Consider the following 27,988-nt stretch of genomic DNA (forward strand, 5'->3'; position numbering starts at 1 on the left):
CCAATTGAACTGCCTCTTTTCTCTAAAATAATGGAAAGACTGAGGCTTCTGCCTACCAGGAGGCAGGGGTGGGTCCTTTACTTGTGTTCAGTCTGAATTATGTGAAAGTTAGCCCTTACAAACCTAAGCTGCTTCTGTCTAACCTCCCAAGATACCCAGTTCCTTGCTGTCTCCTTGGTGATACCCATGAACTGCCAGTAGAGGCTGCTCTAGTTCCGCGTGTGGGAGATCACCTGGTTCAAGGCAACAGCCTACCCGGTCATTTTCTTGACCTTATACTAATTCTCCCTGCTGATTAGTGTCTTAAATTTCTTGAGGAGATACCAGGGTTTCCTGCTTTTGGTTTTCCAATGACTTGGAGGGCTGTCTAGGATTCTAGCTCTCTCTGAAATAAAGTTTCCTCAACTTCCACCTTGCAAAGTAGCATTCTAATATCCAGTGATCCCCTCATTGTCTCTGCAAAGAGATTTAAGGTCTTGAACGGTGAGGAACATCCGCTGTATTCTGTTCCAGAGATCGGTTCCAGAAGCTAACAATTTTTGAATGCCTTCCCTGTGTTGGGTTCTGTTAAGTACTTTATGTGCATGACCATGTTCAATTTTCATGAATCTAGAATAGTTTACCCCTCCTTTATAGGTGAGGACACTGAAACTCATGATTAAGTGACTCCTCTGAGGTCATATAGCATAGGGACGTGGGGTTGGTATACAAATCGGACTGCTGAGCCCAGGCACTCATCCTTTCCCAATGGCTAGATGGAAGAGACCTGAAACTACAAAGCAGGGGCTTGGCCTTTGGCAGCTGGCCAAGTACTTGTTACTGAACTGGGCCGTGGGTCCTGGGAATACTGGGGGGAGTGCCTGCTAGGAGGTAGGATAGTTGGGTGCCTATGTGTATCCAAATGGATAGTTTGGGTGCCTGTGTGTAGCACACAGCACTTAACTGGGCATCTGAGGTTTGCATTCATCCTCAGATCCATTCTAAGTGAAAGGTAGAGTTTAGAGTTAATCCAAATGCCATCTAGTCTGGTCTAAGTGATGGCAATCAGAACTCCTACCGTCCTGCCACCAGGAGTTCAGGGACAGGGGAGAGGCTATGCACGTGGAAGTAGTGCCTTGAGCCAAACCACGGAACAGAAAATTGGAACAGAATTATATAAATTAAGGTCAGAAATTTCCTGTCCAACCCACAGGGTGGAGTTTTCTCCATTCCTATCCATCCTACTGAATATAAACCCCGATTTGATGTCAGTAACTGGAAGGAGCAGCTGGTAGGACTCCCCTTTCAGCTTTCAGCATTCATCATGAATCTCAAGGTAGTCCTCGTGTTCCTGGCACTGTCCCTCATTACCATCTTTGCCCTGGCCTATGTCTTGCTGACCAGCCACGGTGGCACCAGCCAGCCTCCCCGTTGCCCCGCTGTGTCCCCCAGCGCCCAGCCCTGGACACACCCCGGCCAGAGCCAGCTGTTTGCAGACCTGAGCCGAGAGGAGCTGACAGCTGTGATGAGCTTCCTGACCCAGCAGCTAGGGCCAGGCCTGGTGGATGCAGCCCAGGCCCGCCCCTCGGACAACTGCGTCTTCTCGGTGGAGCTGCACTTGCCCCCCAAGGCTGCAGCCCTGGCCCACCTGGATAGGGGGAGCCCCCCGCCTGCCCGGGAGGCACTGGCCATCGTCTTCTTTGGTGGACAACCCCAGCCCAATGTGAGTGAGCTGGTGGTGGGGCCGCTGCCTCACCCCACCCACCTGCGGGATGTGACAGTGGAGCGTCACGGGGGCCCCCTGCCCTATCACCGACGCCCCATGCTGGGAGCGGAGTATGCCCAGATGTGGAAGCATTTGAAGGAGGTGGAGCTACCCAAGGCACCAGTCTTTCTGGCTTCTGTCTTCAACTACAATGGCTCCACTTTGGCACCTCTGCATGCCACACCCAGTGGCTTGCGTTCAGGGGACCGTGCTACCTGGATAGCCCTCTACCATAACATCTCAGGTGTTGGCATTTTCCTTCACCCAGTGGGGCTGGAACTACTGCTGGACCACAGGGCCCTGGACCCTGCCCACTGGGCTGTCCAACGGGTCTTTTACCTTGGGCGCTACTATGCAGACTTGGGCCAGTTGGAATGGGAGTTTAAGGCTGGCCGGCTGGAAGTGGTTAGGGTTCCTCTACCCCTGCCAAATGGGGCTTCATCCTTGAAGTCCCGGGCCTCCCCAGGTCCTCTCCCCCCTCTTCACTTCTCACCTCAGGGCTCCCAATATAGCGTGCAAGGGAACCTGGTGGCATCCTCTCTCTGGACATTTACCTTTGGTCACGGGGTGTTTAGTGGCATGAGGATTTTTGATATTCGGTTCAAGGGCGAGCGAGTGGCCTATGAAGTCAGTGTCCAGGAGTGTGTATCTGTCTATGGTGCCGATTCACCCAAGACAATGATGACCAGATACTTGGATAGCAGCTATGGACTTGGCCGTCACAGCCGGGGCTTGGTTCGGGGAGTGGACTGCCCCTATCAATCTACAATGGTGGACATCCACATACTGGTGGGCACAGGGGCAGTCCAGCTGCTCCCGGGGGCTGTATGTGTATTCGAGGAGGCCCAAGGACTGCCCCTTAGGAGGCACCACAATCACCTTGAGAGTCATTTCTATGGTGGTTTGGCTGGCTCGGCCCTTGTAGTCAGGTCTGTGTCCTCTGTAGGCAACTATGACTACATTTGGGACTTTGTACTGCACCCAAATGGGGCGCTGGAAGGGCGGGTCCATGCCACGGGCTATATCAACACGGCTTTCCTGAGTGGGGGTGAGGAGAGCCTCCTCTTTGGGAACCGTGTGGGGGAGCGAGTGCTGGGGGCAGTGCACACACATGCCTTCCACTTCAAGCTGGACCTGGATGTGGCAGGTGAGTGCTCTGGTGAGGGCTGAGACTTGGGGTGGAGCAGAGGGAAGGGAGACCCCCAAAGCAAGCTAGAGGCAGCAGAGGGTAGAGTCCTGGCACCATGATATATTATGGCAACAGAGCAGGGGCTGATTGGAGTATATTCGACTGCAGTCAGCCTGAAATACTGGGTGTATTGGGTATCTGGCCAAAAGTAGAGGAGTGCCCCTACCCGGCCCTGGTCACCCAGCCCCCCTGCCTCGCTGTGATTGTGAAACTGGCTTAAATGCAATGGCTGTGCCTGGCTGCCTTTGTCTTGAGTGCCTGTGGCTAGTGAATTTACCCCAGCAGTTGGGGCTCTTGAGTTTTTTGTCCTGATTCTGAGGGTCAGTGGAGTTTGGGGAAAGCAGAGGCCTGAGCAGAGGATAGGAAGCAGCCTAATGAGGTTTTCAGAGTAGAGGTGGTCCTGGGACACAAGAGGGGGGTGTGAATGGGGGGTTGCTTCACAGGATTTCATAAACAGGACATAGGATAGTGGCCTTACCATCCTCCTGGGGAGGGTCATCCCATCCCTGCCAGCACATGTCATCACAACCAGCCTTCCGGTGACCCAACAGGCATGCAATAGGCTTGCTGCAAGTGTAGAAAGGGATTTCTCAAGTGGGGCTCAAAGCACAGAGAGGGCTTGCTACTCCTGAGAGATTTTTGTCAAGAACAAAATAAACTTATCAAATCATAGACTATTAGACCCAGAAAGAAAAATAGAAGTCTACCAGACCTTCGCCAAACTAAGGAGGATGGGGGGAAATGGGACAAGTAGACTGCTTTGGTATAATGCTTGGCACACAACTTTCCTGTGAAACATTTTCTTACCCTCTTGAATATAAAGACATGGTTTGGGGTGGGAGGAGAACTAAGAAAATAGCATGACTGAAATGAGTATTATCTGGATTATTCTTTGACATATTTGGAATTGGACTTTCCTAATCTGAAGTTTCTCTTCAGCATTTTTGGCCTTAAAGAGCCTTGTATTGGGAAGTAAGAGTGAGTAACATTTGGATCCCTATAGGGTGGAGCGTGTAGGACAAGCAGCAGGAGTACCAGCTTCAGTACAGCGCTCTCTTCCATGCCAGGTGCCTACACGATAGGTTCTGTTGAAAGGATGTGAGCCTGAACCTGCAAAAAGAGTCTAATCTTAAGTGCCAAGTGGGAAAGATGAGTGCACATTACAAGTGCAATTGAGTTCTGGGGGGCTTTCAGACAGTTTAAGAGCTAAATCGACTCACTTAGGAAGAAAACAATGGTCCCCACCTTGTGGAGAAAGAAAAGTTTCAGAGCTGGGAGGAATATGCAGGGCACCCTGTAAGGGGATTGGGTTTTTCCGGCCAGCTTCTCTCAGACAAATCTCTTTCATAGTTACAAGAATGTAACTAGCCACCTGGGTGTGCTTTTCCACTTACAGAGCTCAGCCACAGAACAGCTTTTATTATGCCCACTATAGAAATTCAGAAAGAATCAGAGAAGCAAAGAAATGGTCCAAGGTATACTGGGTAAGCCAGTGCTAGCAGAACTCTAGGCAGTGATGGATATTCTCCATCTGTGCTGATATGTCATTAGCCACTAGTCACATGGCAATTGAGCACTTAAAATGTGGCTAGTATAACTGAAGAACTGCATTTTTAGTGTAAATGGAACTAGCCACTCGTGACCAGTCGTAGCCATATTGAACAGGGCAGGTTCAAAGAAGATGGGCTGGCACTCGAATCCGACCTGGCTCCCAGCACAGACTGCTCTCTGACGAGCTCTGTTGCCCTTTGTGAGGCCAGTGCAGTGGGCATCTTGTGGAAGACAAGGGACCGTCTCACCTGGTGTGGAACTCCTCTCCCCCCTCCCCCTGGCAGGGCTGAAAAACTGGGTGGTAGCTGAAGACGTGGTGTTTAAACCTGTGGCAGCCCCTTGGAGTCCAGAGCACCAGCTGCAGCGGCCACAGCTGACTCGGCAGGTCCTGGGAAGGGAGGACCTGACAGCTTTTTCCTTGGGAAACCCCCTCCCCCGCTACCTTTCTCTGGCTAGCAACCAGACTAATGCCTGGGGTCACCAGCGCGGGTACCGAATCCAGATCCACAGCCCCCTCGGCATACACATGCCCCTGGAGAGCGACATGGAGAGGGCCCTCAGCTGGGGGAGGTGAGGATGGCTCTGGGCACTGGGTGGTCGGGAAGGACGGGTCCTGTTCCCCGTCCCAACCCACTACCCTTGGCTTACCACTCACCCCTATACCTCCTCTTGGATCCAAGTAGATATGGGATGGGAAATGGTCTTGTGTAGTCTCAGGTCCGAAGGACTTCGAGGCCAAGAATGGCCAATGATGTTTTCTGACACCACTTTCCTTCAACCTTCCTGGTCAGATACCAGCTCGTGGTGACCCGGAGGAAGGAAGAGGAGTCACAGAGTAGCAGCATCTATTACCAGAATGACATCTGGACCCCCACTATGGCCTTTGCTGACTTCATCAACAATGAGACCCTCTTAGGAGAGGTTGGTAGCCCTAGAGGCAGAGCAGAGGAACAACTTAAGCCTGATAACTTGGCTGCCCAGTCCCTGACCGTAGGTTGGAGGGAATGGTAGGTTTCTAGTTCTCAGATTCAGGAGCCAACATGGGTCATCTCTCTTGGGGTAAGATTAGCCCTGGGACACTAACCATCCTGCAGCTTCTCACAAGAATCACCTGGCCTGCTGTGTGGACCCAGGGCTGGGTGGAGGTGGAAGCAAGGCTGAGGCTAGAGGTTGGGAATCGTGGCCGAGGAGGGGTGGTTCTGTGGGTCTCACTTCCAAAGTCTTTCAGCCTCTCCCTCTTCCCACAGGACCTGGTGGCTTGGGTCACAGCCAGCTTCCTGCATATTCCCCATGCTGAGGATGTCCCCAACACACTGACTCTGGGCAACAGAGTTGGCTTCTTGCTCCGGCCCTATAACTTCTTTGATGAAGATCCCTCCATCTTCTCCCCTGGCAGTGTCTACTTTGAGAAGGGCCAGGATACTGGGCTCTGCAGTGTCAACCCCGTGGCCTGCATTCCTCACCTGGCGACCTGTGTCCCGGACATGCCCCCGTTCTTTTACCAGGACTTGTAGCCCCAAGGGTGCGGTGGGACATGGAGGGGGGTTGCTGAGACATTTGTATTTTTCTCTCTGTTCCCACTTCCTGCCCCCTTGACTTCTACCCTCTTATTGTTCCTTAGGAAAAACAGCCTCCCACACTAAATATATATATATATATATATATATATATATATATATATATATATATATATCTCCCTTCCATTAATTCTTATTCCAATTCATTTTGTTTAAATGGTGGATTTATGCAAATGATAGGATTATTAAAATATTCAAGCAAAACACCACAAATTCTACCACTTAGAAATAGCTAGTGTTCATATTTGGTGAACTTTATACCAGACATTTCTTTATGCATGTGCATTGAAATGGAAGAATGGATAGAATTTTGTAAAAATAGATGGTGTGTGTGATTTATAATAAAAAGTATTACAATATTTTTATCGCTCAAATTTCTATTTGACTTTTGAAGTATCTAGAATCCACCCCATTCCCTCCTGTCCCTGTGTCTCCCCCCCACAAAAAAAATATTAAGGACACTGGCCAAGGAAATTAGCAATGGAAGAAGAGAGGGCAAGAGGATGCCGCTTGGGAAGCTGCAGGGCTGGGGGGGGGGGTTTCCTTGGAAGCAGAACAATAGTTCCAACTTACAGGAAAAGGAACATCTGGCCCTGGAAGGTGGGGGTTGGGGGAAGAAGCGGGCAAAGGACGAGGGTCTGCTCTGAGCAGAACCAGCTCCTCACCGGTGATGCTTTTCCAGGCTCAGTTGGTCAGTTGCATTATTTTTAAACCTCACTCTCCTTCTGCCTACCCCAGCTCTCCCCAGTTCCAACCCTGACCCAGAGAGCGGAGTCTGATTTGGAGCCTGGAAGACAAAGCCATGTAAGGTCTGTGGAAATCACTGCCGCCCGCGTCAGGCCCGCCTCCCAAGTCCGGCGTGCCCCGCCCCCTCCCCAGCTTTCCCGTGTCCTTCCCACCCTCCCCACCCTCAGTATCCTGAACGACTGAACACTGGGAACCTCAGCCAGAATCCAGGAGCCCCCCCCTTATAGAAGCCAAGAGAGACCTAACTCTGCTGACCTGAGAACACACGTCTCCACTCTGGTTCTATCCTCTGTCCTGCCGTTCACAGACAATGAACCAGAAGACCACTCTGGTGCTCCTTGCTCTGGCTGTCATCACCATTTTTGCCTTGGTGTGTGTCCTACTAGCTGGCAGGGGAGGAGATGGGGATGAACCCGGCCAGCCCCCCAGCTGCGCCGCTGTGTCCCCCAGCGCCCAGCCCTGGACACACCCCGGCCAGAGCCAGCTGTTTGCAGACCTGAGCCGAGAGGAGCTGACAGCTGTGATGAGCTTCCTGACCCAGCAGCTAGGGCCAGGCCTGGTGGATGCAGCCCAGGCTCGCCCCTCGGACAACTGCATCTTCTCGGTGGAGCTGCACTTGCCCTCCAAGGCTGCAGCCCTGGCCCACCTGGATAGGGGGAGCCCCCCGCCTGCCCGGGAGGCACTGGCCATCATCTTCTTTGGTGGACAACCCCAGCCCAATGTGAGTGAGCTGGTGGTGGGGCCGCTGCCTCACCCCACCCACCTGCGGGATGTGACAGTGGAGCGTCACGGGGGCCCCCTGCCCTATCACCGACGCCCCGTGCTGATCCGGGAATACCTGGACATAGACCAGCTGATCTTCGACAGGGAGCTGCCCCAGGCTGCTGGGCTCCTCCACCACTGCTGCTTCTACAAACGCCAAGGACGGAATCTGGTGACGATGACCACGGCCCCCCGAGGTCTGCAGTCAGGGGACAGGGCCACCTGGTTTGGCCTCTACTACAACATCTCAGGGGCTGGGTTTTTCCTGCATCCCGTGGGGTTGGAGTTGCTGGTAGACCATAAGGCTCTGGACCCTGCCCGCTGGACCATCCAGAAGGTGTTCTTTCAAGGCCGCTACTATGACAGTTTGGCCCATCTGGAGGACCAGTTTGAGGCAGGCCTGGTGAATGTGGTGCTGGTCCCAGACAATGGCACAGGTGGGTCCTGGTCCCTCAAGTCCCAGGTGCCTCCGGGTCCAGCTCCTCCTCTGCAGTTCCTACCCCAGGGCCCCCGTTTCAGTGTCCAGGGCAGTCGAGTGAGCTCCTCATTGTGGACTTTCTCCTTTGGCCTTGGAGCTTTCAGTGGCCCCAGGATCTTTGACATCCGCTTCCAGGGAGAACGACTAGCTTATGAGATCAGCCTCCAAGAGGCCTTGGCCATCTATGGTGGAAATTCCCCTGCAGCAATGCTGACCCGCTATATTGATGGCAGCTTTGGCATGGGCAAGTACTCCACTCCCCTGACCCGGGGGGTGGACTGCCCCTACCTGGCCACCTATGTGGACTGGCACTACCTTCTGGAGTCCCACACCCCCAAGACAATACGGGATGCCATTTGTGTGTTTGAACAGAACCAGGGCCTCCCCTTGAGGCGACACCACTCAGATTTCTACTCCCACTATTTTGGGGGCCTTGCAGAGACAGTGCTAATCCTCAGATCTGTATCCACCTTGCTCAATTATGACTACCTGTGGGATATGGTCTTCCACTCCAATGGGGCCATAGAAGTCCGACTCCATGCCACCGGCTACATCAGCTCAGCATTCCTCTTTGGTGCTGCCCGAAGGTATGGGAACCAGGTCAGAGAGCACACCCTGGGTACCGTCCACACCCACAGCGCCCACTTCAAGGTGGATCTGGATGTAGGAGGTAAGACATCCCTGGGGAAGCAAGGATTCCAGCAGAGGAGACTGAAAAGTTATCTATTTACTTTGGAATTTATGGAAATCATCCAGGAAAGGAAGATTTGAACATGAATTGCAGTTTTGAAGTTTCATACTTCCTCTTTGGCTGGATGGGAGAAAGTTGGCTATTGAATTTTATTTGGGTACTAGCTCATTTTCCCCGGTGCAGAGCTGCCACCCTCCCTCCACATGACTTCATCTGAAAATCTCGAGAAATGGCAGAGCTCAGGCCCCTTTGCCCTCGTCCCTCCCCCGCTCTTCCTTTCTTTCTTCTTTCTTTCTTTCTTTCTTTCTTTCTTTCTTTCTTTCTTTCTTTCTTTCTTTCTTTCTTCTTTCTTTCTTTCTTTCTTTCTCTCTCTCTCTTTCTTTCTTTCTTCTTTCTTTTCTTTCTTTCTTTCTTTCTTTCTTTCTCTCTTTCTTTCTTTTCTTTCTTGTCACAGAGAGAGAGAGAGAGGCAGAGACATAGGCAGAGGGAGAAGCAAGCTCCATGCACTGGGAGCCTGATGTGGGACTCCATCCCAGGTCTCCAGAATCACGCCCTGGGCCAAAGGCAGGCGCCAAACCGCGCCACCCAGGGATCCCCTCCCCCGCTCTTCTTATAGGGGTCTTACTTTAGGGAGGCAGCCCTTTGTTTCATCGTTCATTTCTCTGCATGTGGCCTGTGGTGCTGAGGTTTGGGAGGACCTCTTCCAAGTCCCTGGCACACGCACACCAGTCATGGAACACCCCAGGTTATACATTTATATATTGCATATATACAATATATATATATATTACACATTTCTGTGGGAGGTGAACCCCCTTCCTCCCTGGAGTTCTCTCTCTGGGCACAATCCATTTAAGTACAAGGGAGGTAGAATGGGTACTGTGGAGTGTTCAGATAGTTCCCAGGCTTGGTGGTCACCGAGACAGCCAAAGATCCACGATGGCATGGAGTCCCTATCTTCTCACTTTCCTTCCCCATATTGAGTCGATCACCCATTTTTTTCCTGGTCTGGCTCTGAAATATATCAAAGCCTTGCTGGGCCAGCCTTCTCTCTGCTGCTTCCACTTTTTTCTTCCTCTCAGATCCAGGGACTACCTACCAGCCTGTGCTAGCTTGCCCCCCCCCCCCCCCATCTAGCTCCAACTGACTTCCCTCAAAGGCCCTTCCCCTCAGAGTGTGGTTCCAGCCTGCCCTTCAGCCTACCCCTCCCCACCCCAGTGCCACCTTAGCCAACGCCCACACCCTCCCCCATCCCTGGCCACACCTGCCACAGGTTAGTCAGGCTTAGGTGCTTTTGCTCCTATTTTATCCCGGCTGTGTCATCTCCTGAGACCAGGCTGAAAGGGAACCAGGCAGGTCCCCTTTTCCTTCCTGCATCTATATTCCTGTGACCTTGGACCTCAAATGTGCTCCTCCATGCTGCAGGCCCCTCAGGGCTTTGCCTTCTGCAGCCTCTGTGAGCATGGGAGGAAAGGGACTGGGCTTCATTGCTCTGTGCATCCTGGGCTGAGCACAGTCCTCTCCCCTAGTAAGTGGGAAGGGTTATTGGATGAAGTCCCTGAAGAAATACTTTACAGGTCAACAGCTTTGGCTGAAAGACCAGTGATATATCCTGGAGAGAGGGAAGGGAAGAAGGGGCACAGTCAGTTCTGGGTTTCTCCTTGGCCCCCACTCTGAAGCTGTGAGTGGTGGGCAGGAGACACAGTCCAGAGGGGACAGGGCAGCAGCGTGACCAGCCCTCCCTCCCACCTCCACCCCACCCTGGCAGGACTAGAGAACTGGGTCTGGGCTGAGGACATGACCTATGTCCCCACGGCGGTACCCTGGAGCCCCGAACACCAGATGCAGAGGCTGCAGGTGACCAGGAAGCTTCTGGAGACTGAGGAGCAGGCCGCCTTCCCCCTGGGGGGCACCCCACCCCGTTACGTGTACCTGGCCAGCAACCACAGCAACAAGTGGGGTCATCCACGGGGCTACCGCATCCAGTTGCTCAGCTTTGCAGGGGAGCCGCTGCCCCAGAACAGCTCCCTGGAGAGAGCCTTCAGCTGGGGGAGGTGAGTGGCGGGGTGTCAGAGAGAAGCAAGGGGAAGAGAAGGAAGGACGCCCTGTGTTGAGAGGGGCAACTGGGAACTCAGTTCAAACTGTATTCGAGGTGAAAGCTCCATTAGGATTTCCTGGTTATCAAAACCCATACACTGGGCAGATGTTCCCTGTGCAGGGCTGATGTCCAGGCGGGAGTGCCCTTCCCCATTTTGGATGGGGGGAGAGACCATCCTGTGAAAGGGCAGGGGGAGGAACCGGAGGATGTGGAAAGAGGTTGGTTTTCCCACCAGGGTGGCATCAGAGTCACTGTGTGGATGAGTTGGGAGCCCAAGCCTCCATGCACTCAGCCTCCTTCCATCATAATCAGGCAGCAGGACGGGGTTAGTGACCATGGAGGCCTGACCAGTGCCTCCTTAGGTACCAGCTGGCTGTGACCCAGCGGAAGGAAGAGGAGCCCAGCAGCACCAGCATCTACAATCAGAACGACCCTTGGGCCCCCACCGTGGATTTCGAGGACTTCATCAACAATGAGACCATTGCTGGAGAGGTGAGCTGACTGTAGGAGGGTCAAGGGAGGGAGACTTGGGGCACGGAGATGAACCCCACCTTCTCTTTAGTTCCTTGAAACCATCTGGTCTCCGGAGGGATGGAGCTGATTCCTGCCTTCTGTGTTTTCCTACATCTGATCATTACCTCTTAAGGGAATCGTCCCAAGCTGGAAGTTCATTTGCAGACTCTTGCTCAGGTTCCAACCCATTTGGAGACCCCACAGCTCTCTTGAGTCTTAGCTTCATGGACTTTGTCTTTTTTGGGCCCCGGGATTCGAGGAAGGCTGGAAGACCACATCTCTTGTGTCTCATGCTTCTCTCATTTCTGACTTGACCTCTAAAGGCTTGATTTCTGAATGTTGGCATTCTCTGGCTCCTAAACCCTTATCTTCCTCCTCCATCCTCCTCTCAGTCATAGGTGGGGAATTCTTGGAGAATGAGGGAGTCATCCCTCTGGGGTGGGTATGCTGATGGCGGTATGATGGGAAATGTCAGAGTTGGAGGGCACAGGCTGGAACAGGGAGGCAGGGCTTGCTCCCAATATGAAATGGACTATGCTCTGACTCCTGGGCCAGTAGGAAAAACTGTTTAAACACTTAAGATCCTTTCTCAGTTCAGGTCTTGATCTCAGGGTTGTGAGTTCAATCCCCATATTGGGCTCCACACTAGGTATAGAGACTACTTTAACAACAACAACAACAACAAAGACAATGTCCTTTTGAGGGAAAGTGGACTGGCAAGGTGAATCCTCACATCCAAGGCTACTTACTGTAGGAGGCAGGTATATCTTTCACAAAACCAGGCCTCAGGTCCTCTTTCTTCTCCCTTGCCAGGACTTGGTGGCCTGGGTGACCGCTGGTTTCCTGCACATCCCTCATGCAGAAGATGTTCCCAACACGGTGACTGTGGGCAATGCTGTGGGCTTCTTCCTCCGACCCTACAACTTCTTTGACCAGGATCCCTCCTTCGATTCTGCAGACTCTGTCTATTTCCAGGGGAACCAGGATGCCGGGGCCTGCGAGGTCAACCCCCTGGCTTGCCTTCCTCAGTCTGCTGCCTGTGCCCCAGACCTCCCTGCCTTCTCCCATGGGGGCTTCTCTCACAACTAGGGGTCCCCCCAAGATGGGGAATGTGGCCAGGGGCCCCGGGGCCAGGGTGTGTGGGGAGGGGAACAGTAGGCCCCAGGCCAGGTGGCCTGGTGCCTTCTCCTACCTTCTACCACAAAGCTCCTCTCCTCCCCTCCCCCCCAGACCCCCTCTCTATCGCCCTCCCTGACACCCCCTCCCTGCTGGGAGCCTCCTGAGCCTATGATGCCTGGCACTGGGGGAGGGGCAGAGACACCAGTCAGCTTTGTGGTCACCCGACCTGCTGAGAGAAGAATGGCCAGCTGAAGCCTGGGACTAATGGCCAAGCTTTTCCCAGAAGACTTATTTTTTTTGTGATTTTGTGTTTGGTTTTGTTTTTTGGCTTTATGGCTTTCCCAAATCTTTTTAACCCACCTCCTGGTCTCCCCTGAGCCTCTTCAGTGTCTCCCTTGGAAGGTGAGGATGGTGTTGCTGCACTGGGGACAGTCCCCTAGGAGCCCCAGGGCAGGGTTCCTGTCAGACCTACACATCTGGGGATGAGCTAGAGGAGATTCCTTAGCCCATATTCCTCTTATCCAAGTCCTCCTTCTTTCCCTTTTCCTTCCTTGGCCAACTGCTGCCTCTTCCTGTTCCTACCTGTTCTTACAGCCTGAAATTTCTCTCCCAGCCCTCAGAGAATGTTTCCCTGTCATTTCTTGACTTAACGGCTCCTCTCCTGGCTCTCTGCCTGTGGAAATCTCAAACATCTAGTTTGAGAGGACAACCCTGTCCGTCCCTCTGTATCTGTCACAAACCGGAGTAGGAGTCGTCCCCACCCCAGTCCTAGGGTAGGCTGTAATTCCTGAAAGTTCTGTCCACCGCTTTGTATTCACCTGCCTTGCTTCTCTGGCAAAGGATGGTCACATAGACAGCAGCAGCTCAAGTTAGCATTTGGGGTGGATTTGTGGACACAGTGGTAATGAGGAGCGGTCATTTGTGCCTGGGGTGTATGTAACCAGTGACCTCACATACTCCACAGCAGCAGACACAGAAGGCTGGTGGGCGCCAAGGGTGGGAAGCAGAGACTCTGGAACTCCAGCGACCTAGAGGTGGCCATGCAAATAAGCTGGGCGGGGGGGGCGTGGCTTCCACCATGCTGTCCCTCAGAGGATCTGGGTGAGGGGTGGGTATGACCATAGTGAGAAATTAGAAACCAGAGAAACATCCTTTCCTAGAGGATTGGTTAACTAAATTTGTACACAGCCTAACAATACAGCGCTATGCAGCTAAAAAAGAATGCTCTCAGTGTATACTCGCAGGGAATGATCTTCCAATGAATACGGCAAAGCACAGAAGTGTGTGTGGTGCACTTCTCCTTTGTGTGATAGAAAGGAGGAAACTATAAATACATATTTACTTATATATGCTTATTCAGAAGAAACCAGGGATACTGGTCGCTTTGGGGAAGGGGAGTTGGGAGGTGAGGAAGGGGAGGGAGGAGACTTAGCACTATGTACCCTTCTGTATATTTTGAATTTGAGCCATGTGACTATTATCTATTCAAAACAAAATAAAAAATGGACCCAGACAGGATCTGACTCGTTTGTTTGTTTGGTTTTTACCCACAAGTCTTTTAGGAAGAGGTGAGGTAGGGGTAGGATAGAGTGAATAAGGGTATGGGCCCAGGGACTGCATTTGGTCATGTTTCTGAGACCCAGAGAAATGGATGCAGCCTCTGGCACCTCCTTGCACTCGCTTGCCTGTCCACCCCTGAAGAAAATGTTAAGCCTCAGGGGCGTGCTCTTGCTCCCCATCTCTGCCTCTGTCTCTTTTTTCCCTCTCTGCGTCTCTTAAAAGAGAAGACGATGGGAAGCAATGGAGAGAGGTGATTTTTGCCTGCTGGGAGCCCGGCCAGGCCTGGAGGTGAAGTGTAGGAAACCTATTTGAGATTCCACTTAGCTTCAGACCAGAGCGAGATCCTATGTAGGGGAGCTCGGGCATCACGGAAGCTTCTGCTCCTCTCTGTGCTGCCCCAAGCCCGTGGTCACTTCTGGACCAATGAAATAGTGGATAGGGGTGAAGTCAAGTGAGCTGGAGGGAAACTCTGTTCCAAAGAACAGCGAGGAAGAACAGAGCGAGGGGAACGCAGGAGTAACAGAACACAGAGACACAGGACACGGAGCAAGTGAAGACTGGCACAGAGGAGAAGGGAGATGCCATAGCCGGCTGTGGCTCTGGCACTGACTTTGCACTTCTGTCTCCCTGACCTGAGTACTTTCTCCATGACATGCATATCCATTTGTTGCAGCTCCTCTGGCTCCTTCCTACGGCCAGCCTCAGCCTCACGGGGGTCAGTGCTGGGGGGAAACGGAAGGAGGGAATGCTGAGGTCCGCCCCTCCCCTTCCCCAATCACACTCATGTGAACCTCATGACCTTGAAACCCAGGTCCACACGGAAGATCGTGGGTGCTTGTATGTGGCCATATGTGTGAGTGGGTGTGAATGCTTCCCAGCTTTTGTCTGAAAACGTGACTATGTGTGGTTTTGTCTCTACGTCTCACCATCTGCCCCAGCCTCAGATGAAAGGAGGCAGGATGGACATGTGGATCCTTAGAATGTCTGTCCAGTTGGGGTCAGGAGGGCTACAAGGTGGACCCCCAGCCCCCTACCTCAACTCAATCTCTTCCTTAGACCACTGAGGCCATCCTAGAGTGTTGGCCTCACATTTGTGATCAGGTGATAGGAGTAAATACTTACCAAACGTGTTAAGCTCTGAAGGAACTGGTGCCCTCAAAGCTAAAATCTTTAGGACATGGGCCCCTTGCCCTAAGAGGACCTGGACAAGGGGAGCCCTGAGGCTTAGTTCAGAGGGCATAGTTGGGACTTCTCTAGAAATGTAGACAGTGGAGTGCACAACATGTACTCACCTGCCTTACTATCCTCCTGCAGCCCCTGGGATGGGCTCCAGCTCCAAGTGCAAGATTATTCCTCCACTCATCCAACAAAGACGTACAATGTGCCTTCTAAGGGCCAGGCACATGCGAGGCATCAGGATACATTAAAGAATAAGACACAATTTGGGGGGCAGCCCGGGTGGCCCAGCAGTTTGGCGTCGCCTTCAGCCCAGGGCATGATCCTGGTGTCCCGGGATCGAGTCCCACATTGGGCAACCTGTATGGAGCCTGCTTCTCCCTCTGCCTGTGTCTCTGCCTCCCTCTCTCTCTCTCTGTCTCTTTCATGAATAAACAAATAAAAAATTTTTTAAAAGACACAATTTTTGTCCTCGGGGGGAGCAAGACTAGTAAAAGACAATTTGCAGGGGCTTCCAGTGAGACATGACGTCTCACCTGGGGACAAGGAGGAGAGAGGAGAGAATTTCCCAGGGCAGGAAAACAGCATGATTGAAGGCCAGGAGGTGACAAGGCACCATCATCAAAGTGCCCAGCTCATTGACAGGCATGGGGGCCGTAAGGGGAGCCTGGAGGGCAAGCAAAAGACAGATGAGGTGTGTTCTTCTAAGCCATGGTTACCCTAAGAAAAATGCGGAGCCATGGAAGGATTTGGAACAAGGGAGTGACATGAATCAGATTTGCCTTTCAGGACGTTCCCTCTGGCCCAGAAACAAAGAATGGAGTTGACAGAAGACCTGGCCTTGGGCAGTGAGTCGGAAGCAAGAAATGACAGTGGTCTGAACACCGGCTGGGCCGGGAGGTCTCCAGGGGGGAGTCTGGCCTGGCGAGGCCCTGTTTCAGAGCGCCCTGATCAGAACCCCATGTCTGGATGCCTCCCTCCTCCCACTTCTGCTGAGGTTGCTGGGAAAGTGAGGCGGGATCTCTGGCCCCTGGTCTCTCTCCACGCAGCCCATTACCTCCTGAATGCAGGAGCCTTGTAGTTAATGAACACTTAACAGACGCCTTGGGAAAGTCAGCTGCGGGCTGCGGGAGAAAAATTTCACCCAAGAATCAGGCTCTTCTGAAGTTGGCGCAGTTATGTGATAATTGGTTAGATCATCCTTGTTGATTTAATGTGGTGCAAAGTGGGTTTGAAAAAAATTAAACCCTTAGGAAAGAAAAGGTACCTGGCACGCCCCCCACCCCCCCCCAACAACAACAGTTACTTTGACTGGGTTTGGCTGTGAGGATGGGCTCATTAATTCCACAGCCTCTTTACCTGTTTAAAGGGGACCCTACCCTTTGGGCTCCTTCCAGAAGGTTCTCCTTCAGTTATCCACTCCTCTGCCTATATTTTCTCTCTCTCCCTCTTGACTGGCTCTTCCTGACTCTCATCTTGCTGAGCCTTCCCAGGGACCCTGCATCTGCCAGGAAGGGGTCTTCCATTTGCCTCCAATTTTGCAAACCTCTTCCCTCTGAGGAGTGTTGTCTGCCCCTCTTGGGCCCGCTTCCGGTCCTCCTCCAGTCCCTCCTCAGCTCACTGCCCTCATTCTGCCTGGCCACAGCTGCAGACGCTGCTCTGACAAAGGTCACCAGTGACTTCTAAATGCACAATCAATGGGCCATTTCAGCCACCTACTTTCTGGACCTCTCAATGGCATTTGACAGCACCACCCACTACCTTCTTGAAACTCTCTCCTGTCTTGACTTCCCTGCATTCTGATCCCTCCTTGTCCATATTTGCTGCTTCTCCCTCTTCCATGCTGGCTCCTTTACCTATTCTCCCCTACCAACCCACATGGCCCCAAACCTGGCATTTTCCAGGACTCTGCCTCGGGTCTCCTCCCTTCTCTGTCCAGAAGTCTTCCCCTGGTGATCTTGGCCTCTCTTACTTTAACTGCTAATATTTGCTGTTGACCCAAATCTGCATTTCTTCCCTAGAACATCTCTCTTACTCTCCAGACCCATAGAGCCAATCAGCTGATTTCTAGGCATCTATACTGGGACTTTCCACGAGCACCTCAAACTCAACCTTGTTCATTTCTCCTTAAACTTGCTGCTCTTCATGTACATCCTTTCTGGTGAAAAGCCCAGCAGGTTACAGAAAACCTTTATGTCACTTAAGACACTGTGCTCTTTCTCACCTGCCCACACCCAATCTGGCACCAGGTCCTATCACCTCTGCCCTTAAACAACTCAGACTCATGCCTTCCTCTCTGTCCTTGAGGTCACTGGCCTCATCCTGGCCCTCTGCCTCTAGGCTGTCCCACACCCTAGCGCCACTCCACACCATAGCCAGAGCCATCTTCCTACGATGCAGCCCGAAGTGGAACGTGACCTATGAGGATGAGGTGGCCCCAGCTGACCACTCAGAGCCTCTGCAGCAGCAGCTCCACTGAGACACCAGGCTCTAGAGCCCAAGCTTCAGCCTGCAGGCCGGGGTGGACTCGGCCTCCCAGGAATAAACTCATCCTATTCACAGAAGCCAGGGCCACTTCATTCAAAGGGAAATAAGACCCACTGAGAGGAGCAGGGCCTAATGGTCCTGTCTCATGAGTAATTTTCCAAAAGAGACACCCTTCCAGCAAGTGTTTAGGGTATTTGACCTGACAGTGGTGAAGATTTGAATTAAAGGATATTGGAGGGCACAATGTGACAGCAGACATTTAGGGGTGGCATCTTTTATATACCAGCTCCCCTACCAGCCAAGGCAAAGGGCTCTCCCCCCATCATGACCCACCTCTCCATATGAGAGCCTAGTGATACCTGACTGGAGCGAACGTTCTTAATTTCTGCTTGACAACACTGAGTAGGACAAAGAAACAAGAGTCACCATAATGCTGTGTTCTTAGCTGGGAGCTGAGACAGACAATAACTTACCAAAGAGCCCAGATTTGAGTCTCCTGGTTGGCACATTGCCTTGAGGTCAGGGCTAGGCCTTGACATTAGATTCTGGTTCCTCTCTCTCTCTCTCTCTCTCTCTCTTTCTCTCTCTCTTTTTTTAAGATTGTATTTGTTTATGAGAGAGAGAGAGAGCATGAGTGGGGGCGGGGACAGGGAGTAGACTCCCTGCTGAGCAGGAAGCCCCATGTGGGGCTTGATTCCAGGACCCCAAGATCACGACCTGAGTCGAAGGCAGACGCTTAACTGACTGAGCCACCCAGACGCCCCTGATTCTGCTCCCTTTTATTCTAAAGGTCACATGGCCCATTTCCAATGACCCCTTCCTGCCTTTGTAGTAGTAATCCTATTATCCCCATCTTGACTGCAAGAAATTCTCTAGTCCCTTGTGTCCCTGTTACTGCTCAGTTGATGGGAGCACTGGGTGTGGAATCTGCTCCCCACACTCAGGGGTAGGTGCTAAATGTCCTGTTTCTTTATGTTTCTATATCAGGCTCTGTGCCATTGTACCTGGTTGGTAGGAAATTCAATTATGGGCGTGCTTGTGGGGGGTGATCGTCTTCAGGGTTAGGGAAGACTCTGTAGTCTGGGATTGGGGGGTGGTAGTCAGCTAGTCTTCAGGTGACAGCAGTCACCATGATTATGTTCACTTTCTGTGGCTCTGAGGCCAGCCTTGCTAGTGGGGTGATGGGAAGAGGGACCTGCCATCAGGGTTGACCCACATCTACTTTCTCCTGTGCCAAAGCCCTGTACCCTCCTTTTTCTGTCACCCCAAAATAGCCCAGATGACCCATGAGATACTGGTTAAAGCAGTTGTTTCTGCGGAGGGAACCTGAGGGACAAAAGGGAAGTGCATTTGTCACTGTATACTTATGTTTTCTAGATTGTTTATCAAACATTTCGTGTTTGTTCATCAAAATGTTTTCTTTTTTTTTAAATTAATTATTTATTCAGGAGAGACAGAGAGAGAGAGAGAGAGAGAGAGAAACATAGGCAGAGGGAGAAGCAGGCTCCTTGTGGAGAGCCCGACGTGGGACTCGATCCCAGGACCCCAGTATCATGACCTGAGCTGAAGGTAGATGGCCAACCATTGAGCGACACAGGTGCCCCCATCAAAATGGTTTCAAAAAATTTTTTTTAATTAAAAATATTTGGGCATGGCAGCCCCAGTGGCTCAGCGGTTTAGCGCCACCTTCGGCCCAGGGCATGATCCTGGGGACCCGGGCTCGAGTCCCACATCGGGCTCCCTACATGGAGCCTGCTTCTCCCTCTGCCTGTCTCTGCCTCTCTCTCTCTCTCTCTCTCTCTCTCTCTCTCTAATAAATAAATAAAATCTTTTAAAAATATAATAAAAAATAAATTAAAAATATTTAAAATGCTTTTTTTCCCATAAAAGCTTCTGCAGAGTATGAAAACCAACTCAGCAAAAGAAAAAACCAGTTCCCATTTTCCTTGAGGACACTGAGGGCTTGCTTCGCTGGAACAGGGCATGACCCTGCCTTTCGCACCACTTTGGAATGGGTGCCACTGCCCCTACCACTTTAAAGAACAAGGTAAAGGAAAACCCTTTGGGTTTCCATATCAAAATATAGCTGAATTGTCGGGTTCCTGGCTGGCTCAGTTGGTGGAGTGTGTACCTCTGGATCTCCGGATTGTGAGTTTGAGCCCCACATTGGGTGTAGAAGTTACTTAAAAATCCAATCTTTAAAAACAAGAAAACAAGGGATGCCTGGGTTCTGGCTGATAGCTGTTGAGGAGTAGGAGAGTGTGATGAGAAGCAGAACCTGGGGGGGAGGAGGGAATCCAGCTGGAGAGGTGTGGGCAGGCAAGTTTCACTTGCAGCCTGGTAGCAAAGAAAAAGATTCCACTGGAGGATAGAAGAAGAACGCAACGAATGTCCTTTTCTGTCCATGTTACTTCTTTCTCTTGCCTCCCTCCAGCTCTGTTATTTCCAAAACCCACCCTTCCCCCAACTTGGTTCGCCAACCCTGACCCTGACTGTTTGATTTGGAACAAGAGGACAGAGGCATATGTGGGCCGCTTAAAGTCCAGGTTCCAACTTCAGCCCCACCTCCCGAGCTTGGCCTGACCCCTGGCCCCCTCCAGCTCCACCTCCACCCCTATACCACCATCTGCCCCTGGCAGCTTATCTTTTTTTTTTTTTCTGGCAGCTTATCTTCAATGTGCCCATCAGGCCTCTTGCCCAGCAGCACTGCTCAGAGACCAGGAAACTCCAGAGACTCAAAGACACATCCTGCACCCAGGTCCCATTGTCTTTTATCTTTCTATTTCCCATTCTTCATAAGGATTCCGGAGTGTAAGGACGGTGCAGGAGATTTAATTATGGCTATCTTCATTATTTTGTGCCTATGTAGTGTTCTGGTGACAGGCATGGGTGAAGGTGGAAGAGAGAAAGGAGTGGAGAGGGAATGTGAACCTGGCCAGCCCCTGCACTGCCCCACTGTGTCCCCCAGCGCCCAGCTCTGGACACACCCCGGCCAGAGCCAGCTGTTTGCAGACCTGAGCCGAGAGGAGCTGACAGCTGTGATGAGCTTCCTGACCCAGCAGCTAGGGCCAGGCCTGGTGGATGCAGCCCAGGCCCGCCCCTCGGACAACTGCGTCTTCTCGGTGGAGCTGCACTTGCCCTCCAAGGCTGCAGCCCTGGCCCACCTGGATAGGGGGAGCCCCCCGCCTGCCCGGGAGGCACTGGCCATCATCTTCTTTGGTGGACAACCCCAGCCCAATGTGAGTGAGCTGGTGGTGGGGCCGCTGCCTCACCCCACCCACCTGCGGGATGTGACAGTGGAGCGTCACGGGGGCCCCCTGCCCTATCACCGACGCCCCGTGCTGATCCGGGAATACCTGGACATAGACCAGCTGATCTTCGACAGGGAGCTGCCCCAGGCTGCTGGGCTCCTCCACCACTGCTGCTTCTACAAACGCCAAGGACGGAATCTGGTGACGATGAACACGGCCCCCCGAGGTCTGCAGTCAGGGGACAGGGCCACCTGGTTTGGCCTCTACTACAACATCTCAGGAGCTGGGTTTTTCCTGCATCCCGTGGGGTTGGAATTGCTGGTAGACCACAAGGCTCTGGACCCTGCCCACTGGACCATCCAGAAGGTGTTCTTTCAAGGCCGCTACTATGACAGTTTGGCCCATCTGGAGGACCAGTTTGAGGCAGGCCTGGTGAATGTGGTGCTGGTCCCAGACAATGGCACAGGTGGGCCCTGGTCCCTCAAGTCCCAGGTGCCTCCGGGTCCAGCTCCTCCTCTGCAGTTCCTACCCCAGGGCCCCCGTTTCAGTGTCCAGGGCAGTCGAGTGAGCTCCTCATTGTGGACTTTCTCCTTTGGCCTTGGAGCTTTCAGTGGCCCCAGGATCTTTGACATCCGCTTCCAGGGAGAACGACTAGCTTATGAGATCAGCCTCCAAGAGGCCTTGGCCATCTATGGTGGAAATTCTCCTTCTGCTCTGCGAAGCCGGTATACAGATGGTGGATTTGGCTTGGGTCATTTCTCTTCAACTCTGACCCGGGGGGTAGACTGCCCCTACCTGGCCACCTATGTGGACTGGCACTACCTTCTGGAGTCCCACACCCCCAAGACAATACGGGATGCCATTTGTGTGTTTGAACAGAACCAGGGCCTCCCCTTGAGGCGACACCACTCAGATATCCACTCCCACTATTTTGGGGGTCTTTCAGAGACAGTGCTGGTTGTCAGATCTGTGTCAACCATGCTCAATTATGATTATGTGTGGGATATGGTCTTCCACCCCAATGGGGCCATAGAAGTCCGACTCCATGCCACCGGCTACATCAGCTCAACATTCCTCTTTGGTGCTGCCCAAAGTTATGGGAACCAGGTTGGGGAACACACGCTGGGTACTGTCCACACCCACAGTGCCCACTTCAAGGTGGATCTGGATGTAGGAGGTAAGACATCCCTGGGGAAGCAAGGATTCCAGCAGAGGGGGCTGGGGTCTCCATGTCTAGCTTTAAGCATCCTCACTCAAACATTAAAAATATAGAAGCATATGGGGCAACTAGGCGGCTCAGTCGGTTAAGCATCTGCCTTCGGCTCAGGTCATGATCCCAGGGTCCTAGGATTGAGCCCCACCTGGGGCTCCCTGCTCAGTGGGAGTCTGCTTCTCCCTCTCCTTCTGCCTCTTGCCTGTTTGTACTCTTGCATGTGTTTTCTCTCTCTCTCAAATAAATAAATAAAATATTTATACATATATGTACATATATATATATATATATAAAAGCATATGAAGTAAATGTGAAAGTCAGATTCCTTATACTATATGTTGGCAAATCGAACTAAAATAAAAACAAAAACAGGAACAAAAAAAAAGAAAAAGAAAAAGAAAGATTCCTCAGAGATTTTTACCCTTAACAGATCGATTATTCTTCTATACTTAAAAAAAATTCTTCCATATTTTAAAATATGTCATCTGCAATATTTAATAAATTTTAACGTTTATTATATTGTATACTATCTATAAGTCTGAGATACTGATATAAATATTTAGAATTTATATTACCAATTTGGATCATAATGTATATATATTTTGCTATTTCTTTTTTTTCATGTAACAACGCATCACTCAGACAAGCAACAAATAGTTGAATTTTTTTTTTTTTAAGAGACATGGAGTGAGGAGAAGGGAAGAGGGAGAGGGAAAAAGAGAATCTTCAGCAGGTTCTACAGCCAACATGGAGCCTAATGCAGGGCTCAATCTCATGACCTTGTGATCATGATCTGAGCTGAAATCAAGAGTCAGACACCTAACTAACTGGCTACCCAGGCACCCCATGAACACATATTTGTGTCAATCACTGCACTGATGCAATTTAACAAAAGAAACAACATCCTTGCTCTCAAAAAGCTTACATTCTAATGTAGGAGTGGAGAACATGTGGAGTGCCTTGAAAAATGTGTATGATAGAAACATTTTTATGATTAACTGCTCTGTACTTCAGTTTACCGAAGGGTAAAAATGATGTAACCATGCATTCTTCATTAAGACTGTTTGAGGAAAAAAAAAAAAAAAGACTGTTTGAGGATTAATGATGAGTACTTTAAAACACTTTCTCTTAAAAAAAAAAAAAAAAAAACTAATTTATTTCAGTAATCTCTACACCCAGTATGGGACTCTGAGATTCACAACTCTGAGATTGTGAGTCTCAGGCTCTTTCAACTGAGCCAGCCAGGTGCCCCCCAAAACACTTTCTCTTTTGAAATATTTTAGAATTAGGAGGGCACCTGGGTAGCTCAGCTGTTCGGCTCAGGGCATGATCCCGTGGTCCTGGGATCAAGTCCTGCATAGGGCTCCCCATGGGGAGCCTGTTTCTCCCTCTGCCTATGTTTCTGCTTCTCTCTGTGTCTCTCATGAATAAATAAAATCTTTTAAAAAATTTTAGACTTAAGAAAATTTGCAAACATTGTCCAGTTCCCATGTACCCTTCACCCAGCTCCCCCTAATGTTAACATCTTACCTAACCCAGCATGGCAATCAAAGCCAGGAGATTAGCATTATTACAGTACTATTAACTAAACAACAGAACTTATTAGGGTTTCATTAGTTCTTTCAATACCTCTCTTTTTCTGTTTCAGGATCTAATCCAAGATCCCACTGTGCATGTAGGTGACTTTTCTCCTTAGTTTCCTCCAATCTATGACAGCTTCTTAGGCTTTTCTTGTCTTTCATGACCTTGACCTAAGGAAGAGATTGGTCATTATTTTGTTTTATTTATTCATGAGAGACACACAGAGAGAGGCAGAGACACAAGGCAGAGGGATAAGCAGGCTCCATGCAGGGAGCCTGATGTGGGACTCGATCCCGGGTCCCCAGGATCAGGCCCTGGGCTGAAGGCAGCACTAAACCGCTGAGCCACCCCGGCTGCCCTTGGTCATTATTGTATACAGTGTTTCTCAAATTGGATTTCTCTGTTATTTTCTCATGTTTAGATCAAGATTGTACTTTTTTTTTGCAAGAATTATTAATGCAAATAATTTAATTAACGTATTAATTTGCTGGCCATTTCAAAATTTTTCCTTATTCTTTACCCATTTATTAACTAGAATTCTCCATAAGGAAAAGTTATCCTCCTTTTATATTTATTTATGTGTGTAGTTATTCATAACTGCATAGATTCATGGATATTTATTTTATTCTAAGGGTTATAACCCAGCAGTATCATTTATTTTGTTCTTTGAACTGTTCCAGTGTTGGCCATTGGAAAATGCTTCTGGTTGGTTCCTTTGTCCTTTTGACATGACTCCATCCTTTTTTGAGTGCTTCTTTACTTTTTGACACCAATATCTGTTCCAGTTTGATCTTGTATTTTCGCTGCTCCAGCCCTGGAATCCAACCACTTCTCCAAGGAGCTCTGGTTCCTTTTTATTGGAGGATACTGTTTAGAAACCAAAACCTGGGTACCAGGAGTGTTCATTATCACTGGATGTCATTGCTTTGAGGCTCGCTCATTGGACTTAGCTAGAAAATACATGTATACATTCTACCTGGCACACACTTCTCTCTTTATCTCCACACCTAAGCGAGGATGTCTCTTCAAACACTTTGAAGGGTGCCTGACATGTAGTAGGGAGTGTTAGCCATTGTTGCTGTGGTCATTGTCTACATGAGCCCACTGTGTGGATGTACTAGAAAGAACTCTTGGCCTTTAATTGTCACCTATGAGTAGAAACCCTGAGGTGTGGATGGGGGGCAGTGAATCTGCAAAAGGCAACTGAGAGTCTACTTATTTCATCTCTGCTCTCTTCTGGTCCTTGGAGGTATGAAGAGAGCTTTGGCATGTATTTACTGCTCTTTGGTTTCAGATCACTTAAGTTGAGTGCTACTATGATACCTAGTTAGATACTGATAAAATCATTCATGCCTTTGGCCCTGCTCTTAATTCCTTGCCAAGCCTCAGATGATAGGAAACACTCCCAAACTCCAGCAACATTGGGCACAGGCTCTGATTTTCCTTCCCTCTGGCCCACATGTCTGCTGTCTGTGCGTGGTGGGGCCTCTCTATGTTGCTTTCCTCTGTGTGCTGCTGTGTGGGCCATGCAGACCCAGAGTAAGACCTGGGTCCCCAGCACTACCACCATACTAACCACATTCCCTTGATGAAAAACGAGAGCACATTCCTTAATTTCTCAAAGTCTCAGTTGTCCCATCTATACAATGGGGACAAATGTAGTTCTTCCTTCATAAGGCTGTCATACAAGTAAAGCATCAATGCCCTGCCAGTGTAGAGCTCCTTGAGGAGTAATAAATGTGAGATACAGCTACTATTATTTTCATGATAAGGGTGTTCTGATGATGCTATAGGGCTTCAGACATGAGACAGAGACCCTTTCCTTGGGTCAGAAGGAATCTGACTCTGCACATTGCCTGCTAGGCTGCTCTAACCTTGTAGGCCCTCAAAGGGAGAAGTCAGTGGAGGTCCTGTCACAAGGTATCTGAGATTATTACCAGAGATGACATCAGGCAGAAAGACCTTCTCCAAATCTTTGGATCCAGGATATAGCTTGAGGAGAGGGAAGGGAAGAAGGGGCACAGTCAGTTCTGGGTTTCTCCTTGGCCCCCACTCTGAAGCTGTGAGTGGTGGGCAGGAGACACAGTCCAGAGGGGACAGGGCAGCAGCGTGACCAGCCCTCCCTCCCACCTCCACCCCACCCTGGCAGGACTAGAGAACTGGGTCTGGGCTGAGGACATGACTTATGTCCCCACGGCGGTACCCTGGAGCCCCGAACACCAGATGCAGAGGCTGCAGGTGACCAGGAAGCTTCTGGAGACTGAGGAGCAGGCCGCCTTCCCCCTGGGGGGCACCCCACCCCGTTACGTGCACCTGGCCAGCAACCACAGCAACAAGTGGGGTCATCCACGGGGCTACCGCATCCAGTTGCTCAGCTTTGCAGGGGAGCCGCTGCCCCAGAACAGCTCCCTGGAGAGAGCCTTCAGCTGGGGGAGGTGAGTGGCGGGGTGTCAATGGCTGGAGGGGGTGGACTGTAAGAAGGGCCCATGTTGCTGAGAAGCTACCTTGCCCCATCTCCTCTGGGTGTGCAGGCACATACACAATCACACACACACACACTCCTGTGGCCACAATCTTAGTGCCACTCAAAACGAAGCCTACTGTATGGATGGAGAGATGGAGAGCTCCAAGCTAACTCAAATATAAAAAAATGTTGAAGGTGGAATCTAGGTTGGCGGTACATGGCTGTTCACAGTGCCATTCTTTCAGCTTTTCTGCATGTTTCAAATGTTTGCAATAAAAGTTGGAGGAAAAAACAAAGAAGAGAGGAACACAGATCTGAGGGAATATGCCCTAAAATCCGGGCATTTGACATCATGGAATTGACTCAAGATGAGAATCAGTCTAGACACATGCATCCAGGGTGCGGGCTCGGATCTGGATGGATGTGTGAGGATGACTGTCCTTTCTGAGGTCTGAACAATGGGCCGGTTGATGTTGGAGAAACAGGGTATTGAATAAACTCAAGAACCCTATGGGACAGAGAGAGAGAGAAAGAGAACAAGTGTACATAAAGAGGCTCGACACCGTGAGACCTTTGTGCTAGTTTCCCCCTGTGCTCCCTCTTCAGGGTGGCCTCGGGCAGTAGGACAGGTTGATGACCCCAGGACCTAATCCACATCTCCCGTAGGTACCAGCTGGCCGTAACACAGCGGAAGGAGGAAGAGCCCAGCAGCACCAGCATCTACAATTTGAATGACCCTTGGACTCCCACTGTGGATTTCACTGACTTCATCAACAACGAGACCATTGCAGGGCAGGTCAGCTGAGGAGGAGGAGGTAGAGGCAAGAGGGGGAGGTGAGGCAAGCAAGGATGAGCTGCCTGGTTCACTCCCAAGCCAGATTCCTTGGGGGTCTTTAGAACCTACTAAGAAAAAAAGCCAAAAATCAAAAACAAAGAAAACTTTGTGATTTCACGTTTCTCCTGGGTTGGTCAGCTGAATCCTCACATCCAAGGCTGTAGGAGGCAGGTATATCTTTCACAAAACCAGGCCTCAGGTCCTCTTTCTTCTCCCTTGCCAGGACTTGGTGGCCTGGGTGACAGCTGGTTTCCTGCACATCCCTCATGCAGAAGATGTTCCCAACACGGTGACTGTGGGCAATGCTGTGGGCTTCTTCCTCCGACCCTACAACTTCTTTGACCAGGATCCCTCCTTCGATTCTGCAGACTCTGTCTATTTCCAGGGGAACCAGGATGCCGGGGCCTGCGAGGTCAACCCCCTGGCTTGCCTTCCTCAGTCTGCTGCCTGTGCCCCAGACCTCCCTGCCTTCTCCCACGGGGGCTTCTCTCACAACTAGGGGTCCCCCCAAGATGGGGAATGTGGCCAGGGGTCCCGGGGCCAGGGTGTGTGGGGAGGGGAACAGTGGGCCCCGGGCCAGGCAGCCTGGTGCCTTCTCCTACCTTCTACCACAAAGCTCCTCTCCTCCCCTTCTCCCCAGGCCCCCTTTCTATCGCCCTCCCTGACACCCTCTCCCTGCTGGGAGCCTCCTGAGCCTATGATGCCTGGCACTGGGGGAGGGGCAGAGACACCAGTCAGCTTTGTGGTCACTGGATCTGCTGGGTTCCTGTGCCAAAAAGAATGGCCCCCTGAAGCCGGGACTAAAGGCCAAACTTTTCCCAAAAGACTCCTATTTCTTCTAACAGTTTTTTAATCTTACTTTTTTAAAAACAAGATATGATTCACATGCCATTAAATCTATACTGTTAATATGTCGTTAAAGGTTTTTAGTGTATTTACAGAGTTGTGCAAC

The 27,988-nt window shown here is 51.0% G+C and overlaps 1 protein-coding gene across 8 annotated transcripts; it reads left to right on the forward strand.

The window, feature by feature from the left end:
* Positions 1-32: 32 nt before the first annotated feature.
* On the forward strand, positions 33-27,945 carry LOC121472881 (retina-specific copper amine oxidase). 8 transcript variants are annotated; one of them, XM_041724463.1, is made up of 5 exons: positions 6,567-8,235; positions 21,638-22,120; positions 25,887-26,172; positions 26,868-26,997; positions 27,260-27,945. In XM_041724463.1, the coding sequence occupies exons 1-5, from the start codon at positions 7,119-7,121 to the stop codon at positions 27,533-27,535; spliced, it is 2,292 nt and encodes a 763-aa protein (XP_041580397.1). In that variant the 5' UTR covers positions 6,567-7,118; the 3' UTR covers positions 27,536-27,945. The 8 variants fall into 8 exon arrangements, 7 of the variants coding, with proteins under 7 accessions (XP_041580398.1, XP_041580397.1, XP_041580396.1 ...); XM_041724461.1 differs by lacking the exon at positions 6,567-8,235 and adding an exon at positions 20,358-20,450 and having other exon boundaries at positions 20,562-22,120; XM_041724464.1 differs by lacking the exons at positions 21,638-22,120; positions 25,887-26,172; positions 26,868-26,997; positions 27,260-27,945 and adding exons at positions 33-2,891; positions 4,769-5,054; positions 5,276-5,405 and having other exon boundaries at positions 5,732-7,118.
* Positions 27,946-27,988: the final 43 nt, after the last annotated feature.

The sequence above is a fragment of the Vulpes lagopus genome, chromosome 12 (assembly GCF_018345385.1).
Source record: "Vulpes lagopus strain Blue_001 chromosome 12, ASM1834538v1, whole genome shotgun sequence".
In the NCBI taxonomy this organism is placed as follows: domain Eukaryota; kingdom Metazoa; phylum Chordata; class Mammalia; order Carnivora; family Canidae; genus Vulpes; species Vulpes lagopus.

Excerpts from the sequence above, each read along its gene's own strand:
- LOC121472881 (XM_041724459.1), top strand. The coding sequence starts at position 20,368 with ATGTGCCCATCAGGCCTCTTGCCCAGCAGCACTGCTCAGAGACCAGGA. Across the intron at positions 26,173-26,867 it reads AGAGCCTTCAGCTGGGGGAG|GTACCAGCTGGCCGTAACAC; the intron begins GTGAGTGGCGGG and ends CATCTCCCGTAG. Across the intron at positions 26,998-27,259 it reads ACGAGACCATTGCAGGGCAG|GACTTGGTGGCCTGGGTGAC; the intron begins GTCAGCTGAGGA and ends CTCCCTTGCCAG.